The sequence below is a fragment of the Penicillium robsamsonii genome, assembly GCF_028829455.1.
Source record: "Penicillium robsamsonii strain IBT 29466 chromosome Unknown utg000002l_segment0_segment0, whole genome shotgun sequence".
NCBI lineage: Eukaryota > Fungi > Ascomycota > Eurotiomycetes > Eurotiales > Aspergillaceae > Penicillium > Penicillium robsamsonii.
Window position 1 is genome coordinate 2,168,584 of NW_026643220.1, and position 17,859 is coordinate 2,186,442.

The 17,859-nt window shown below is 49.2% G+C and overlaps 6 protein-coding genes across 6 annotated transcripts; 1 reads left to right on the forward strand and 5 right to left on the reverse strand.

Moving 5' to 3' along the window:
• Positions 1–242: 242 nt before the first annotated feature.
• lysF (homoaconitase LysF) lies at positions 243–2,653 on the reverse strand (the record flags this gene model as incomplete). The annotated part of the gene is made up of 2 exons (XM_057228352.1): positions 243–2,537; positions 2,588–2,653. The coding sequence occupies 2 exons, from the start codon at positions 2,651–2,653 to the stop codon at positions 243–245; spliced, it is 2,361 nt and encodes a 786-aa protein (XP_057087693.1).
• Positions 2,654–5,011: 2,358 nt separating this feature from the next.
• On the forward strand, positions 5,012–7,060 carry N7447_004078 (Amino acid/polyamine transporter I; the record flags this gene model as incomplete). The annotated part of the gene is made up of 5 exons (XM_057228353.1): positions 5,012–5,406; positions 5,469–5,597; positions 5,717–6,229; positions 6,289–6,527; positions 6,588–7,060. The coding sequence occupies 5 exons, from the start codon at positions 5,012–5,014 to the stop codon at positions 7,058–7,060; spliced, it is 1,749 nt and encodes a 582-aa protein (XP_057087694.1).
• A 364-nt stretch (positions 7,061–7,424) lies between these two features.
• On the reverse strand, positions 7,425–9,335 carry N7447_004079 (uncharacterized protein; the record flags this gene model as incomplete). The annotated part of the gene is made up of 1 exon (XM_057228354.1): positions 7,425–9,335. One exon carries the CDS (start codon positions 9,333–9,335, stop codon positions 7,425–7,427), a length of 1,911 nt encoding a protein of 636 aa, XP_057087695.1.
• Positions 9,336–10,790: 1,455 nt separating this feature from the next.
• N7447_004080 (flavin-containing monooxygenase) lies at positions 10,791–12,828 on the reverse strand (the record flags this gene model as incomplete). The annotated part of the gene is made up of 5 exons (XM_057228355.1): positions 10,791–11,257; positions 11,307–11,924; positions 11,976–12,133; positions 12,191–12,472; positions 12,533–12,828. The coding sequence occupies 5 exons, from the start codon at positions 12,826–12,828 to the stop codon at positions 10,791–10,793; spliced, it is 1,821 nt and encodes a 606-aa protein (XP_057087696.1).
• A 732-nt stretch (positions 12,829–13,560) lies between these two features.
• N7447_004081 (alpha/beta hydrolase) lies at positions 13,561–14,675 on the reverse strand (the record flags this gene model as incomplete). Its single annotated transcript, XM_057228356.1, has 2 exons — positions 13,561–13,726; positions 13,783–14,675. The coding sequence occupies 2 exons, from the start codon at positions 14,673–14,675 to the stop codon at positions 13,561–13,563; spliced, it is 1,059 nt and encodes a 352-aa protein (XP_057087697.1).
• Positions 14,676–15,208: 533 nt separating this feature from the next.
• N7447_004082 (fungal specific transcription factor domain-containing protein) lies at positions 15,209–17,473 on the reverse strand (the record flags this gene model as incomplete). The annotated part of the gene is made up of 4 exons (XM_057228357.1): positions 15,209–16,174; positions 16,227–17,194; positions 17,245–17,296; positions 17,384–17,473. 4 exons carry the CDS (start codon positions 17,471–17,473, stop codon positions 15,209–15,211), a joined length of 2,076 nt encoding a protein of 691 aa, XP_057087698.1.
• Between the last annotated feature and the right edge of the window lie 386 nt (positions 17,474–17,859).

Below are 17,859 nucleotides of genomic sequence, written 5' to 3' on the forward strand. Positions count from 1 at the left end.
AAAATCATCTTGGTTGAAAGTGTGCTAGTATATTCTTATTCTTTTTAAAGACGCGCCCTTGTAAGAGTCAGCAGCCTTCTCTATGGTACCTGCTAATGATAGAAAAAATAGTACAGGAAGTAAATATCAAAAACATACAACAGCCAAAAGTATGGCGGTAGTTACCTGGAGCGTGAACAAATTAGCATGTTCTCTGAACCGGTGTGTTCCACCGACATTCAGCTGGCCTGGCTATTGCGTCCTCACCCGGACTCCGCAACTTTGCCCTTGACCCACGCCTCGAGACCGCCTTCCGCGATGATTTCCTGTACATTCGCCGGGAGCTCGCCGACCTGCTCAGTCCAGGTCTCTCCCGACTCACCCTCCTTAACTTCAACGATGCTACGCTTCACATCCCAGGTCAAAGTCCAGCCTGTGCGGCGCGTCGGCTGGCGGCCAGCGACATCACCAGAGGCGGGCTGAGCGAAGGTGGCACGCAGACGCTCAACAAGTCGGGGAACTTCAAGGCCCATCAGAGCATTGTTGATACTGTTTCGGGAGAAAATGTTTCCGAAGCTGCCAGCAACGACGAGAGGAATCTCCTTCGCCAGAATAGCAGTGGCTGCCTGTTCTCTTGAGGATCCGCAACCGAAGTTGAAGCCGGCGACGAGGATATCACTTGGCTTGGCGATGCTCTTGAACTCGGGATCATAGTTCTGCATGCAAGCGGTGGCCATATCCTCCTTGGAGACGTTGTCTTGGTAGGTCAATTTACCGGGGTAGATGCTATCAGTGTCGAGGTTGTCGGCATCGAGGAAAACGATCTCGCCGCTGATGCGTTCGGGGAATCCTGGCAGAATCTCGGTGGCAGGCTTATCCTCGGTGCCGGCGGACTCAACCCGATCGATCAGAGATTCCATCTGTTGGAGTAGGGTGCTGAGCTCGGTCTCAGTGGTAGGTTCGAGACCAGTGCCGAATCCGTGTTCCACACCAGACCAGCCCTCTGGCACCTGGTAGGAGCCGGGCCCAGTGATAACGCCGCTGAGAGCGCTGGCAGCCACGACTTCGGGACTTGCGAGGTATGCGAGGGCGTCTCTGGAGCCCATGCGACCCTTGAAGTTACGGTTGCTGGCACTGATGCCAACCTCGCCGGGTTCTAGAAGACCTGTTCCGAGGCCAATGCAAGGTCCGCATCCAGCAGGAAGTGGCTGGGCACCAGCATCGAGGAGAGCCTGCCAGTCGCCGGTGGACTCGGCGGCCTCTTGTTCGGGCGCGGAAGCAGCCGCAATATAGAGTTTGACACCGTCGGCAATCTTGGGAGTTGTGTCGGGGTTGGCCTTGGCGGCATCTTTGAAGACCTTAGCGGCTGCCGCGAGGTCAGAAGCACGCGAGTTGGTGCAAGAGACGATATATGCGCGGTTGACTTTGATGTCCTGTTGGACGAGCTCGTTAAGTGGTGTTGCGACCTTAACTGAGTTGGGACCTGAGACGTAAGGCGAGAGAGTAGAGAGATTGAGGTAGAGCTGCTTGGCGTACTGAGCATCGGGGTCCGCTGTAAGGGGGTTGGCGTACAGCTCGTCAATCCTTTCGTGTGTGATACGCTCCCGGGTTGTGCGGTCGTCAGACATCGCTGCCTCGGTAGCCTTGTATCGCAGCCAGCGCTTCAGAGTGTTGTCAATAGGGAAGAGACCCGTGAGCGCGCCCCATTCAGTCGTCATATTCGCAATCGTGAGGCGACTATCCACAAGAAGGCTTGACATAGTCTCTTCAGAGCCGGTGAACTCAATTGCATGGTTGAGCACATCACTGTTGAACAGACCACACAATGCGACAATCACATCCTTACCTGTCACACCGACTGGTAGCGTTCCGGTGAACGTTACCCGTGCAACAGGAGGAATCTGCCACCATGTCCGCGAGGTTGCCCAAATACTAGCAGCATCGGTCCGAACAACAGCAGTTCCAAGGCAACCAACTCCACCGTAATGGTTACTGTGGCTGTCTGAGGCTACTGCCATGCTACCCGGCCACGCGTATCCTTCTTCGACCATAATCTGGTGCCCAATACCCCGGCCCGCAGGATAGAAGTCGATACCTTGCTGTTTAGCAAAAGTCTCGATCTGCTCATATTTCTTAAGGTTCGCCGCGCTAGTGTTTTGAACGTCGTGGTCCAGGGTCATGACAATTTGCTTTGGGTCTTTGACCTTCTTAGCCCCCATAGACATGAACTTGAGGGCGACGGGCCACGAGTTATCGTGAGTCATGCAGTACCCAGGGGCAAGACTGATATAGTCACCGCTCCGAACGAGCTTTCCTTCGGGGAGACCGACGGCATAGCGTTGTACAATCTTCTCCGTTAAGGTTTGCGGAGTCCGCTTCTCGGAGAGAGTCTCGGAGAAAGGAATTGAGGTAGCATTCTCGACCTGGGAGGGGAAGCCTTCGAGCTGATTGGAGGCTGTCGTGCTCAGCGAGCGAGTGAGTGAATTCTGGACCGATCGCAAGGGATGGTGGATTGTCCTGCTTGGGACACCGAAGGACGGAGTCCACCGAGGCCGAACCTGGGGAAGTCAGAATGCATTGCCTGCTCATTAGGCGAAGTTGGACTAACCGATCTGCACATCATGGCGGCCGGAGGCCGAGCCACGCGCTTCAATAACATTGAACACGGAGACATTGGTGAGTTCACTGAGCAAACTTTTCCCTATTCCCGACCTCGGAGTTGACTCATGGACTGTGATCACGTGATTACATGTTCCGGGGGTCAGCCCCTTGTGGCGAAGCGATTTCAAAGCAACCCCGGAAATCGAAAGACCACGTGATATGTAAATTAGTCCCCATTTTTTGTCTGATTAGCGTGGAACTACGGAGTACGTTGATATAGATTACAAGAATGGTTGATCGCTTATTCGGCCTTGTGATGTTTTTCCGTGGTCTTTTCAGCGGTCTTCTCAGATACTTTATTTTGGTGCTATTTCTTGAGATATCTTCAGTTTTAAAGGACGGCAGAAAAAGCGGTAAAAGGCTTAATTTGTGAAAGCGCCTTTCTTCCATGTGGAATCTGGCACTTACTCGCACTGTTTCCTCTACCACCTTTTTGCTAGACACCGGCATTAAAATTCAATTAGTTAATCATGACCGACCATCAAAAACCAGGTGATCATCCTGGTAATCTTTCTGTTTGATAGACGCACTAAACATCTTAGATTTTCCTATGTGGCCGGGAATATAGTCAAACTCAGCTGAAGCCACCACCCTACGATGGACTAACAATAGCCGCCAGTATCACAAAGGTCTTTGCACCGTTTACCTGTTCCCCGGGATGATTGTTCGACCAGTCTGCCTAAAGCATAGGAAGGTGATATAGTCCCGAAACTGTTTGACCGACGTTTTGCAACAGAACTCTGACAAAGCGGTGACAAAACGATGAAAAGGTATACTACATTTTCTCACTCGGTGAGGGTTTCAGTAACCTTGCATGTTCTTTCTCCAACATGATAGCAAGAAAAGAGAGCGTGGAAGAGACCCACGTGTGCTAAACTAAGGAGAAATAAATTTCCACTACTTGATATGAGGAAACATGCGATATCTTCTTTTGCAGATCTGAATGGTTCCCAAACTGAGGACTGTCATGGTGAGGATGGCCATGTTGGTCGAAGCCTCAAGGAAAAAGTCTAGCTCAGAGAAGGCCCCAAATGGGAGTCTGTCGAGGACTGCCTTTAAGATAGTGAGGCCAACAGCGCTCTAAAAACTGGAAGTCGCATAGGTTTTTCAAGTATGCTTGAAACACATAATAATGAAGCCATGATGTGACAAGTAGAATTGTCACTAATACATGGGGACGCACGGAAGAAAATGGTTGACCAATCGTATGTGGCCGAACTGTGTCTTGGCATCTGCACGCACCTAGTTAGTGCGACCTGCAAATTCTGCCGATTAGATCTTATAGTTATTACGTTTTTTAGAGTGTGTTTAACAAGACAGATTGAATATCAGCTCTCGAGGACTGAGATTCACTGCTTATCATGAACTCCTATCTTGAAAGGTTACGTAATATGCATGATTCGGCCCGTTCCTGAAAGTTTTGCCCCTGAAGGTTCGAAGTTGGAAAGGGCGAGCGAGGCCACGCGATAAGGGCATTTATCCAAAGAATGCCAAGACTATAGGGATTATACATCGAGTAGTATAGTTTAAGGCAACTTTGTAAAATCAGGTTGAGACATTGGAACTGATAATACCCTTGGCTAAAGGGGAACGTGCACGAGACTCGGACACTCCGAATCGATAATAACTGAATTAGGGCATCGCGTCCTAGGATCGTTTAGGTAGTATAATCCAACGATGGCGATGTCTTTGGAGATAAAACCGGAGGATCCACGCCTGGCTGTCCGGATGCGGGTCAGGTCACAGCCCGTGCGGGGGCCAGATGTACTCCAAGCCAATCAGCGTAACCAAATATCCAACGTAACTGCGTCATTATGCTGCGGTATGGCTTTCGTATTACGATGTATGGCTTTAATGGCTGTCCAGGGCTTACATGGGCTTACATGGGTTTATTTCGCTAATCTTTTTTATCGAACTCTGCTCTTTTAAGTTTCCTCCTGAACTCCCATGTTTCGGCCCCGAATCCTATATTATACGTTGGCATCTGCTTCTGACTACATCTTTCTTTTTACTTCTCCTCAAGCTGTCCTTCTGTTCAGAAATCCTCCAAGTCTCTCTAAGCTCCGTATTGGACGGGGAATCCTATCCTAGAGACCCGACATCTCCGAAATTTGCCCTTGCCATTGTAACTACAACAGCCAAAGCAACAAGACTGCCCACGCGAATCCCAGACCCTTGCGATATACCCCGACATCCCAATTCTCTGTAGCAGATCCACCCGCCCCCGGATCGCCGCCGATCCACTCCAACCTTTGCAGAACCCATACCTCGCAATCTGGACGAACAGCGAAAGCCCCATCCGGTTTCTTTCGCCCGCGCCTTCTCCGCACTATATCACCAACTAAACCCCACAGACAGGAATGAAAACAACATGGCTATCCTAGGCGACAAGGGAAAAGAGACGACCGGCACTGTGTTGGAAACACTCGGTCTCAAGAGCGAAGGCGGCCCGCGTGATGTACAAGAAGGTGTGATGGCGGAAAACGCCGACAACCTGCAACGTCATCTTGGAAACCGTCAGATCCAGCTGATTGCCATCGGGGGCTCTATCGGAACGGCCCTGTTCGTGAGCATCGGCTCGGGTCTTTACCATGGAGGTCCTGGCAGCTTGTTTCTTGCCTTTACCGTTCAATGTATCTTTTTGGCCATGGTGAACAACTGCATCGCTGAAATGACCACTGCGTTCCCTGTCAGTGGTGGTTTCATTCGCTTGGCCGGAAAATGGGTTGACGACGCCCTGGGGTTCATGGTCGGCTGGAACTTTTTGTCGGTTCTCTTTTCGGCTGAGCCGAAATCCTACCGGCTATCTGTGCTAACATTCCTTTTAGCTTCTATGAGGCCCTTTTGATTCCTTTCGAGGTATCGGCTTTCACCCTCGTATTGTCTTACTGGACCCCGGCGCTTACTGAACCTGGTCCAGTCGCAGGCGTCTGTATTGGTGTTATCTTGGTTTATGGGTGAGAAACTCTCCCGTCCAGTCTCCCTGTTTGGCAGGGTCATTTCACTTTTCTTGATACATGATTGTCGACCATTTGTGTATGTGTGAAGTTTTATCTAAATACTAATGCTTGCATAGTTTCCTCAACATCCTGGCCGTCAAGGCCTATGGTGAAGCCGAATTCTGGCTGTCCGGTGGAAAGGTCATTCTGATCTTCTCCTTGTTTTTCTTCACCTTCATTACTATGGTCGGTGGAAACCCGAACCATGATGCCTATGGATTCCGCCACTGGAACAACCCCGGCTCGTTCATGGAGTATCTGGACACCGGTGCCCTCGGTCGCTTCGAAGGCTTCCTCGGATCTCTTTGGTCGGCTTGCTTCGCCGTCGTCGGTCCGGAGTACATCTCCATGGTTGCAGCTGAAGCAAAGCGTCCCAGAATATATATCAAGAATGCATTCAAGACAGTCTACATTCGATTCGGTATCTTCTTTATCGGCGGCGCCTTGGCCGTGGGTATCGTTTGTGCTGCTAATGACCCGCAGCTCAAGGCGGTTGTGACGGGCGGCTCTTCTGGTTCTGCTTCGGCATCGCCATATGTTATTGGCATGCGAAACATGGGAATTTCAATTTTCCCTTCCATAATCAATGCGTCAGTGCCATCAAAAAGAACCATCTTTGATGAACCAAATACTGACCTTACTTTTTTAGCCTCTTGCTGACTTCGATTTTCTCTGCTGGTAATACCTATACCTACTGCGCTATCCGTACCCTATACGGCTTAGCACTCGAAGGAAGAGCCCCAAGGGTTCTCACTCACACCACACGCAACGGTGTACCCATCTATTGCTTCGCAGTGGTGATGATCTTCCCTATCCTTTCCTTCTTGCAGTGCTCCAGTAGCTCATCCATCGTCCTCACGTGGTTCGCCAACCTCATCACTGCCGGAGGTAAGAGAATTGATTTTCCCCGACCCCAACAGTGATTACAATGCTGACAGCGTAACTCAGGTCTCATCAATTATATCGTCATGAGCCTGACGTATATATTTTTCCACCGTGCTTGCAAAGCCCAGGGCATTGACCGCAGATCCTTCTCCTATTTCGGACGACTCCAACCCTACTGCGCATACATTGCATGCGTTTGGATGATCGTCGTGACTATTGTCTACGGTTACCCCGCATACAAGCCTTGGTCGGTGTCCACCTTCTGGTCAAACTACACCATGCAAATCGTCATTCCTCCTCTCTTCATCATCTGGAAAGTCGTCAAGAAAACCAAGTTCGTGAAGCCCCATGAAGCCGATCTGGTCTGGGAACGACCCTTAATCGATGCATACGAGGATAGCTTCCTCGACCCGCCTACTGGCTTCTGGAGAGAGGTGCTACAAATGGTCGGCATTGGGCGGACGGAAGGTGGCAACGATAAGCGAGCGCATTCAGTGTCTCAGCCCCAGGAGTATGCCGTGGAAAAGACGGCATGAGTGTAACTAGAATACGCATGTACGTTTAGGGATCTAGTCGCCTAGGGGTGTTGGTGACTATCCTTGTCACACGAACAACCATCTTGACACGGGAATTTCTATCCTGCTGCAGATCTGTGAATATGATACCCAGCTATTTTGCTCATTTCAATGATGTTTCGACGTAATCTGACTAGAACCGGTATTGATATGCCTTGCCTGGTACCCTGTCCATATAACCTACATATGTCTAAATGGATGAAAGGAAAAGACGAAAGAGGCAAACCGAGTAAACTTTAGTTGACACTGATCGAAATTTATAATCGCAGATGGTCCTATTTACCTAATCTGAACAGATCCCTTCGGCAACATGACTTTGCCGAGTTTACCCACTGGTGGTGAGATTGGTCCATCTCGCCTTCAAACCATGTGCAGCCATCTTCGGCTGGCGGTCCCTGGTAAACACACCCTTCTTATTACCATCCACCCTCCTGGTACCGAGAGACGTCTGGAAGTCAGCAAAGTTCCAAACATGCTCACCTGCCATGGACTCAAGACGGTCGAAGACCCGGTGATACATGTCAAGCATATCAGTCTGGAACTCCTCGCTCCACGGCAAACCTAGGGTAGAGTGGAGACCGGCAATGGTATCAGCGCCGTACTCAGTCATGATAATCGGGCGATTGAATTTCTTTTCCCAGCCACGCAGTTCCTCTTCAAGGGCAGCCTCTGCTTCGCCAAGCTCTCCGGTCTCGGAATACCACCCGAAATACCGGTTGAGGCAACTGACATCGAACAAGTCCGAGATCAAATCCGTCTTGTATGTTGCGAGGCCGACATTGGCGAATGTGATAGGACGAGTTGGGTCAAGCTCGCGAGTCAACTTGGCCAATGGCTCAAAGTATTCACGCGCACCGTCTTCGTTCGAGGCTGGTTCGTTGGCAATAGACCACATGACAACACTAGCGTGGTTCTTGTCGCGGCTGATTAGTTCGCGGATCGCCTGCTTGTGGGCTGTCTGGGTGTTCTTGTTGATACCATCAGGAGCCCAGGTTTTTGGGGCTGCACCTCCGGACACACCCAGCAAAGCAATGTTCAATCCCACGGCGGGTGTTTCGTCGATTACCACAATTCCGTGGCGGTCTGCAAAGTCCATGACCTCTTCGGCGTAGGGGTAGTGCGAGGTTCGGAAAGAGTTTGCGCCAATCCAGTTCATCAGTTGAAAATCGTGAACCATATATGCTTGGTCATGTCCTTTACCGCGCACTGCGGTGTCTTCGTGTCTTCCGAATCCGGTAAAGTAGAAGGGCTTGCCGTTGATGAGGAACTTCGACCCGCTAACCTTGACAGTGCGCACGCCCGTGGCTAGGCTGTAGGTGTCCACTACCTTATCGCGGGAATCCACAATGCTGGCTTCCAATTGGTAAAGATAGGCAGCACCTGGTTGCCACAACTTGACAGACTTGATCTTGACGGTACCCTCAGCCCCAGAGGCAGTTCCAACAACGGCTCCATCCTCGTCAACAACAGAGACTTTGACCTTTCCAGTCCCATTGTTGGCCACCTTGACGCTGTAGTTGATGAATCCAGTTTCACCTTCGACGTCTGTCACAACAGTGATGTCCTGGATATGTTCACGAGGTACAGAATACAGCCAAATCGAGCGAGCAAGACCAGCATAGTTGTAAAAGTCATGATTGTAGGTCTGGACTCTCTTTCCGGTGGCCTCAGCCACCGTAATCTTGCCTGGTGGGATGGTCTCATGGGTAAGCTCATTGTTGACACCAATTGTCAGGCGGAACTTCTCCCCCGCAGTGACAAACTCGGTGATATTGGCTTCGAAAGGTGTGTAACCACCGACATGCTCGGCGAGGAGACGGTCGTTCACATAGATACGACCGTGATGGGTAGCAGACTCGGCTCGAACGAAATACTGCTCCTTAGACCAGCCTTTTGGGACGAAAACATCGCGCTGGTAGTACACCCATCCGACATGGTCGCGGATCTCGCGATCGACGAAAATATCGTTGTAAGACGCGGGGACTGGACATTCGAGAGCACCTCTGGGAAATGGCGCGGTCCAGGGTTGGGTAGTGTCGTTAGCACCGGAAGCAAGGGTGAATTTCCACAGGCCATCGAGATTCACAAGCTCTCGTGAGGAAGTTCGTTGCGGCTTGAGCTTGATCAAGGGCTGTTCTTCCTGACCTAAGTCCTTGCTTGGAGGATTGCTAGCTGTGGGGACAGCAAACGAAGAAGGAATGAGGGATAACAGCGCCAATCCCGTTAGGAACTTCATGGCGATCTATTGTGGTTGAACGAGGCGTCCAACGGTTACTGGTGATGCAAAACCGCTCTGAGCTTCTTCAGTGAGGCATGATAGGAGGTAAATTCATCAATTATATATACTACGTTTTCAAGAGCGTACGATATATAGCGGCAATTGAGATATGTCCGTATCGGTGATTGACAAGCTTGGCATACTAACTAGGTTGTATGATATAAGGTCAAAGTGTCAACTTTGACGCAAATCTGTCAGTATGTTGTATGGGTACTGGAATTTGGCATGTTGCCGAGATGCGAAGTCCGGGGCCCCAACATATGCACTGTTTCTCGCGGGGGTGGGTCGGCAGTTCGGCATTTGTTGTCGAGAGGATGCCGGCTCCCGCATTATTCTTATGCTGTCAGATCCAGTATAAACAGCCTAGAATTAATTCTGGCTTCATCGCTTACCCTGAGCTCTCGCGGGTATGCACGTCACCATAGAACACCCGAGGAAACCTTTGTTGACTGCCGTGATCTAAAACCGCCCTGAGTGTTACCTACGACCCATATCTAACTTCTAGTACGTACCTTATTACCTTTAATCGTATAATTTCAATATCCATATTATGCATTTCTCTTAGGGAGCCTGTCGTTTCTACCTACATTGGCCCCCATGCGTCGGCAAATAACGAATTTTTCTCCTCATCGGTTATTGACTGCATAGCACAACGATAGTTCCGACAGTGCGGAGATGGTGCAATTAAGCCTATTGTAGTTAAGCATAGCGAGAAGACAACTGTAAGCAGTGGGTCGACTTCTTAATCGACTTTAGTGGACTTTTTTAAGGTTCTAAACCACCTAGGTAGGTGGATATAACTGCGGGATGTTATGTAAGAGGTTGACTCGGAGAGACAGGCCGGACTTAATTCCGCCGTAGTTGCAGGTGACTACGGAGAATAACTTTGTTTGCGTGAATATTCAACCTTAGTGAGTTTTCATAGGTGCACGGAGTACTTGCTACTGCAATAACAAGATTATCCGCTGTGTCTACTTGGTTAATTACAGGACTTGAGTTGAGACGAGGAAGATTCTCCGCAAGTTTTGAGGCTAAGTACTTGATCCTCTACCATATATATATTTCTGTATGATGAATGCTCGAAATATATACAACATTCGTGGCTGCTCTATTCCTTCTTCTTTGATACAATACTAGGCCCTCCACAGTACTATACTAACACTAAAAATAAAAAACAAATCAACAAGGTCAAATAGCAGTCGAAATCCCATATACGTGGGACATGACCGGAATACAGGTAGTCTGTGAAGATCTAGATATAGCCAATACAGTCGATGATGCTAGGTAGATAGGAAAAAAATAGGATTCTCTACTCGGTACTATACGAAAGACCAATCTATGAACTTGGAGATTTTGCGATTGAAAAAGGACAAAGAAATTGCATTTATATATACACCTTTCCCCAAACACCTTCTAATCATGAACCTGCGGGAGGTTGAATAGGTTCCAGAACTCATCAAAGTCCAGAGTCTGTGTAGCACCGATATCACCTCCCTTGGCTTCTCTCAGAGTAGTTCCATTACCTAGGTACGAGAACCGGTTGATCTTGGCCTCGGGCGTCCGATCCATTTTGAAGTCCTCCCAGCGCGGGTTCTTCATAGCCTCCAAGAGGTGGAAGATCGATCCGCCGTAGATGGCGATAACTGGGCCATCGATGGTACCACGCTTGTACCAACTGCGACAATCTCGAGTCCACACCGTACGTTCAAGGTATTTCTGGATGTGCTGATTGTACTCCTCGTTGACGTCATCCTCAATCTCGAAGCTGCGAATACCCTCTGTTTGCATCTTTTCCATCCATTTGTAGATGTAGGCGGCTGTTGCCTGGATTCCAAGGATCAGTGACCCATTGGCCAGCGGTGAGTTAGGTCCCACGAAGCCTAAGCATGTCAGTAAAAAGAAAGTATAGTGGAAGGAAGAGAGACATACAAAAGTAGTTTGGAAATTCTGGCACGCACATGCCCATGTACGCCTTTGGGACGTCCTTTTCCCACTTCTCCGCCATGTTGACTCCGTTTCGGCCTACAAGTGGGAATGAAGGCTTGAATGAAGTGTCAAAGCCTGTTGCGCAGACAATAATGTCGTACTCCAACTCAACGCCGCTTCGCGTAAGAATTCCTCGCTCGGTAATTTTTGAGACATCGTCCCATCTCAGCTCAATATTGTCCTGAACAATAGCTTCCAAGAAACCAGGCCCGGGTGTTTGGCGACGGCATCCAACCGGGAAGGAGGGTACAAGAAGTTCAGCTGCGCGCTTTCCCTTCTCACTGTTGCCCAAACGGTCGGTCATGGACTTCCTGAACATATCTTGGGCTTGTTGTTGAAGATCACAGTCGGCAATCACGCGATTGAAGTTCTCTGCTCGTCGATTCATAATGGCAGCGCGGTAGTCACGAAGGACTTTAGGATCCTTGAATAGCTCTAGCGTGCTTTCTGCGAAATTATAATCCTTGTCCATTTCTGGATCATTCGCTGTCGGCTCGTTGATTCCAGGAGCTGGACTGATCCACGTTTGGCTTCGTACGTAACAATCCATATTTCCGACGACTACCAAAGTTAGTTGTTAATGGACTTGATGGACTAGACCTATAAACATACCATTGGCAAGCTTGGGGACAATCTGAATGCCTGACGATCCGATTCCGATACAGGCAACGCGTTTCCCAGTGAAGTCGTAACTGGGATCCCAGTGTGCTGAGTGCATGAGTTTTCCCTTGAAACTGTCTAGTCCCTCAATAGAGGGCCACTTCCAATTGCTGCAATGCCATATTGTTAGCACCTATACGAGAAACAACTACGAAGGGATTGCTTACTTCAACACACCGCTGGCATTGATGAAGACATCACATTCATCCCGGATAAGGGTAGAACCATTCCTGATCTGGAGATCCCACTTTCCCTTTTCTTCATTCCAAATGGCAGATTCGATTGAATGTTGAAGACGGATATATTTCTCAACTTCGTATTGCTTGGCCACATCTTTCATGTAAGAATGAATCTGCTCTGATGTTGCATAATAATTTGGCCACGCCGGGTTGGCAGCAAAGCTGTAAGCATAATTATGCGCTGGGATATCACACTGACATCCCGGGTATCTGTAATCAATTCATTAGCTAATGAGACCATAGATGTACTCTAGAACCTATCCAACTTACCGGTTCTCATACCAAGTCCCTCCCAAATCAGCATTCCGCTCATAAATAACAAATTCTGCATTGGCATCCTTCATGCGTTCATTGAAGACAATACCCATCATAAGGCCCGAGTACCCTGCGCCAAGGCAGACGACGCGAAGTGGCCGCCTGGTGCCGATGGGCTGTTCAACAATGGTATACTCGGGATTGAGGCAATGCTGATGAGCGGAGGTGGTCTTATTGCTAAAGCCATTTTGGAGACCCAGGGGCTTCACAACAGAAGCCAGGGGCTCCATAATTGCTGAAGGTGGTGACATGGCTCAAAGAATAGACGATGGCGGGGTACAATCTTGTGTCGTAAGGACCTTGAGGTATTGACTGGGTTTCCGCTAGTGTCTATATTACTCTGGACTTTTAGGGAAGAATCCTTTCTATAAAAATGGCGTTCTGATCATAAATAACATTTTACATAGACGTTGGAGGGGAATACTTGCCGGATATCCGGCTTGGATTTTAAAATGCCAGTGGATGAAACGGAGAAGATGCGATATTCTCGGAACATATCCCGAAAGACTAACCCGGCCTTCCAGATTAGGATAACCGACATGGCCGAAGACACGGTCCGGCATCGGTCCAGATCTATACCCCGCGCTCATTTGTGGGGAACGGGGGCAACGGGAAAAGCAAGGGAAGATTTGATGTGGAGGTTGGAGGCAATTGCTCTTATGGGATGATACGCAGTTGCTGTGGAAAGAGATACGTGGAGCCTAGAAATTTATGAGTCAAGGATGCTCAACACCCACACCATCCGAAATAGTTCTACTAGCGTGTAAAAGTCGCATCTTTCCCCTCTTCCAACACGAAATCGCCCACAGGTGTGTCATGGTGCTTTCATAATCCAACTAGTTCGTTGATGACACAAATAGCACTTGAAAAGCCTGACAAAGGCGACTATGAGAGTCCCGATGAAAGCAGCTATTTGAAATGCACAAATATATATAAATTAACATTCCGATGCTACTGATATATCGGTTTTCCAAAACTGCGACTTAATGTTCCTTAATGATAAAGTCTCCTGAGGTAGAAGGCTTCGCTAAAGCCCATCGAATTCCATCTTCCATGATCTGATCCCATTGCTTGCAGACCGACAGTCTCTCACCGAACCGTCGGAATCCATGGGGTACCCCTTTGAAGACATTGACATTGGTTGGTATACTTTGAGATTGTGTTAGTGAAAGATAGAGATGAAGCCTGATGCAGTATTTGCTTACCCATTTTCGGCCAAGAGTTTGCCGTATAGCAGCCCTTCATCTCTTAAGGGGTCATAGCCCGCAATCCCAAGTGTCGTTGGGGGCAGCTTCTTCGCATCTTCCGAAGACAAAAGCCCAGGATTCAGCCGTTTGTCAGTCGGATCCGGATTTTCCACTTTTAAAAGACCATTAAACAGCTGCTTCCTGCGCATGCTCAGGATTGGCGCGTTCTCATTCTGAGAATATGACGAGACACTAGGATCTCTTATTTGACGCAATTGAGAATCATAGCACTTAGTGTATACCAGAGCAGGAATCATCAGCACCTGGCCGCAGATGGCCGACGTTGGCGAGACCGGAAGCTTTGAGCTTGATGCTGCCTGCGTCAAGGAAGCGGCGAGCCACGCGCCAGCCGATATTCCACCGATCACGATTCTGTTTGGATCACCATTCAATAGAGTCATGTTCCCACAGACCCAAAGAAAGGCGTCTTCGGCATCGTTCCAAGCGGTTGGATACGTATAGTCAGGGGTATGGCGGTAGTTGACATTGACAACAACAACCTGTGCGTTGACAGCAAGCCGAGAACATATGGCATCTTCCGAACTCAAAGTACCGAACATAAAGCCACCCCCATGAAAGTGCATGTATATGGGCAGCAGCTCGGTGGGAGATGCCGACGTTGGACGATAACTTCTCCCCTCCAAGTTGTAGCCATCGCGACCAGGAATTAAGTGATCCTGCGTGGAAATGTGGGTTGAAAACTCTGCCATCGTCTTTCGCGCCACGAGTTCTCTGCCATCGTTGGCGGCTAGCTTCAGCTCAGCAAGGCTCTGCTCTTGCGGGGCTGGCAAAGTAGCTTCCACACGTAGCCACTCCTCGCTGGGAATACCATATTTTGAGAAGTCACACATCCTGTGGCAGGCTTTGATGAATGAAATCACCGCACTGCTAAATTGGTTGGTTGATGCGTCGTTATCTTAGGTCTGATGTCAGTTGTATACTATGAATCATCGCGCCAAGCCTAATGGTTTATATTCTTCTCAATTCCTTGGTCAAATGCCGGAATTACCGATGGCCCCGGCTCTCGGAGTTGGTATTATAGTATTGAGTCATACGACGACCCAATAATTGACGTTACAGCCATTTCATCTGTTGTACTTGGATGTATCTGAAACCCGAATATGGCCCCATCAGGGAGTTTCGGCTACCCAAAATGAGGCAGACATCACAGATGGGAGCAAATAGCAATGAAGACATAGGGTTGAGTGAGCCGATTCGGCATTTCGTGGAGGATTATTTATGTAGTGAAATCAAGGCTTGGTTCTGACTGATGGATAGAATGACTATGTAACTGACTAGTCAAATGGCAATCCAAAAAGGCGTAGCCGATGCTGTTACTTTAGCATAACATGAGGTAGACACTTGCAATTACCCCCAAGATACATTACAGGAAGGCATTGGGATCAGCCCAGCTCTCAAGTCCTTCCATAAAGTCCTGATAATTGGGAATTGTGTCGGAGCCCATGTCACCCAAGCCATCCCAGAAAATGAAACCCACGTCTTTCTTTTGTTGGACCAGAAGCTTCCCGGCGACGACGCTCGTCTGACTGGAGACAAAAGGGAAGTAATCCATCCAGTCTATGTCACTGTGCAAAACTACTTCCTCCGAGTTGAGAGCTCGAGCCGACTGTTCATTTCCCAAGTGACGGTTGGGAAAGTCCTCCGAACCCAGGCACTTGTCATTTGATCGAAGCCGGTCAAAGGTCTGGTCAAAAAGCCCGGCAGTTGCCCACATCTTTTTCAACTCTTTGATGGAGAGGACCAGAATATCTAGATCCGCAGTGGCGCCGTCCTTGAGGCTTTCGCTCCTGGATGCTTGCAAAAGAGCCATAAATCCCATGCCAACGTACCAACAAGTAATCGGCTGCAAAGATCTGATCTCACTCCTCACCAAGAGATCTTTGAGAATGCGGGCAATACAGGAGCCGGCGACCGTGGCGGGTGGCAAAGCCTGCGGCAGGGATTGTGACGATCTCGTCAGATGAAGCACTATTATTACGGCGAGATAAGGTAGATGCAGCTGGTGTACATCACGGTTGAAGTTCGGTGTATGGCGAGACCCAATGTGAAGTTGCAAATGGAGCGGAAGTGATCGAACCCAATCAATGAGTTCTTTCCCCAAATCCGCAGGGAAGTCTTTAGTGGTCGACGGTGATTTTGCTGAGCGTGACAGTCTCTTGGCGATGCGCCCAATAATAGTGCATAGCCGAACCCAATACACAAATACTTCGGCTTTGTTCTTATCTTCCAGATCCGGGAAATCTTGCACAGATGGTGGTGGTATATTACAGTCCTCGGGGTCTATGAGACACGGCTTACCCTGGCAGATCGCGGTCAAACGCTCTCGAGCCTGACAACAATGTTAGTTTCAATAAAATAGTAAAGCAACTTATTGTACTCACGAAAGCAGTCCACCATATTCGTCGCAAAATATATGGCTGGATTCCATGTCTAGACACATCGGTAACGGACTCGAGATGAATGCCAGCTTGTTGAGCCAGTTTAATGACAATAGAAGTCCACCACCAGGATGAGTGTCTGTGTATTACCGAAGGTGGTTTGGGTGCCCACCAGTAAAAGAGGGAGATAGCTTTTAGGGTGACGACCAGGCCTTCCTCCTCTTCATCATAGAAAAGTCGCCGAGCGCGATCGTAATAAGTTGACGGCCCTGCGTGTGGTATCAGGGGCGGACAAACGTGACTCCCCAAAATCGCAATTGCGTTATCCAATAATGGTGATTCTGCGAGTTCCCTTGACAAAGTCGATTTATCGAGTATTGGACACCAGGTATAGCAGTATTCAAAGTATGTTTCCGTAAAGCTTTGGCGTAGATGCGGCTGTAGACTGACAGGGCTACTCGGCTCGTTCTTCTCAGATCCCGTCGATGATTCTACAGCATCGTGTGTGGGTGTACTAGTCCTGCTCTTTGCTTGATCACAAGCTGGGCGTAATACAAATTCCTTTTGGGTTTTATGTGACTGCTCATGGGATGATGGAACCCAGCCGGACGACCAAGCATCCACCACCGACGGGGTGCTGCTAACTTGTGCCTTTTTGGACCTAGTTTGCTCAGGTACTCGAGCAGCTTGAGTTGTGTTGAAAGTCATCCGCTTTGCATGTGAAAGGAACCCTGAATCGAAGTCGAGGAAGCTTGGCTGAGCTAGATTATGAGGTGAAGCATCTTGGTCCACATTCATGTACACATCACCAGAGTCAATGCTAATCTTGGTTTGCGCTACGCTGAAGTGTGAGGATGCAATCTCGACCCGGTCGTCGCCACGAGGATCGGCGGCACGGGGAGACGCCGGTGATTGTTCAGTATCAGGAGGCAGCCGACCCTTTTCACGCTTAGATGGCCGAGGGCTGTAGGCTGTTAGCTTTGCTGACGCTTTTTATCATCTCATGGGAGGAGACACCAACCTACAGACTCTCCCTGTTGACGTGCAGTTGCTGCAACTGCTTTGGGCTTCAACTATCTTAGCTTGGAGATCACATTTAATCTGTAGCGGCTCATGAGTACGTAGAAAAACCCATAGACGGATGTTTAGAGGCATCTAACCTTCTTAGAGTGGCATGAGACACACGCGAGGCCAGCGCGTTTGCGCTTTTCCCTTCCGGGAGCAGATTGCACCCACTGTGACTCAGTCATCATCGCGGCCGCGAAATGTGGTGATAGCAGCTGGTCTCATCTGCATCATTCGTCAATGTTATTTGAGGATCGCTGAAAGAGAAGTTGTTGTGGTTCTGTGCCACGTGGTCATCGCTAGTGGGAATGTAGGCTGCGGGGAGCCTCCCGAGATCGAATGGAGTGGCACTCAGCACTCGAGGGGATGTCCCAATCCATAGCTGAGCTTTGAGCTGTTTGTGTACCCAATTAGTCACTGACCGGTATCTTGCTTCGAATTGTCCTTTTTCATATGACCGAGCGTTGTAGGCCGGTTAGTGCCGCACGGCCAATTCTGGTTTGAGCAAAACCACACGGCTACCAATTTGTAATTTGAATAATCAGTCGGAACAGACCTCGGGTTCAGCAGA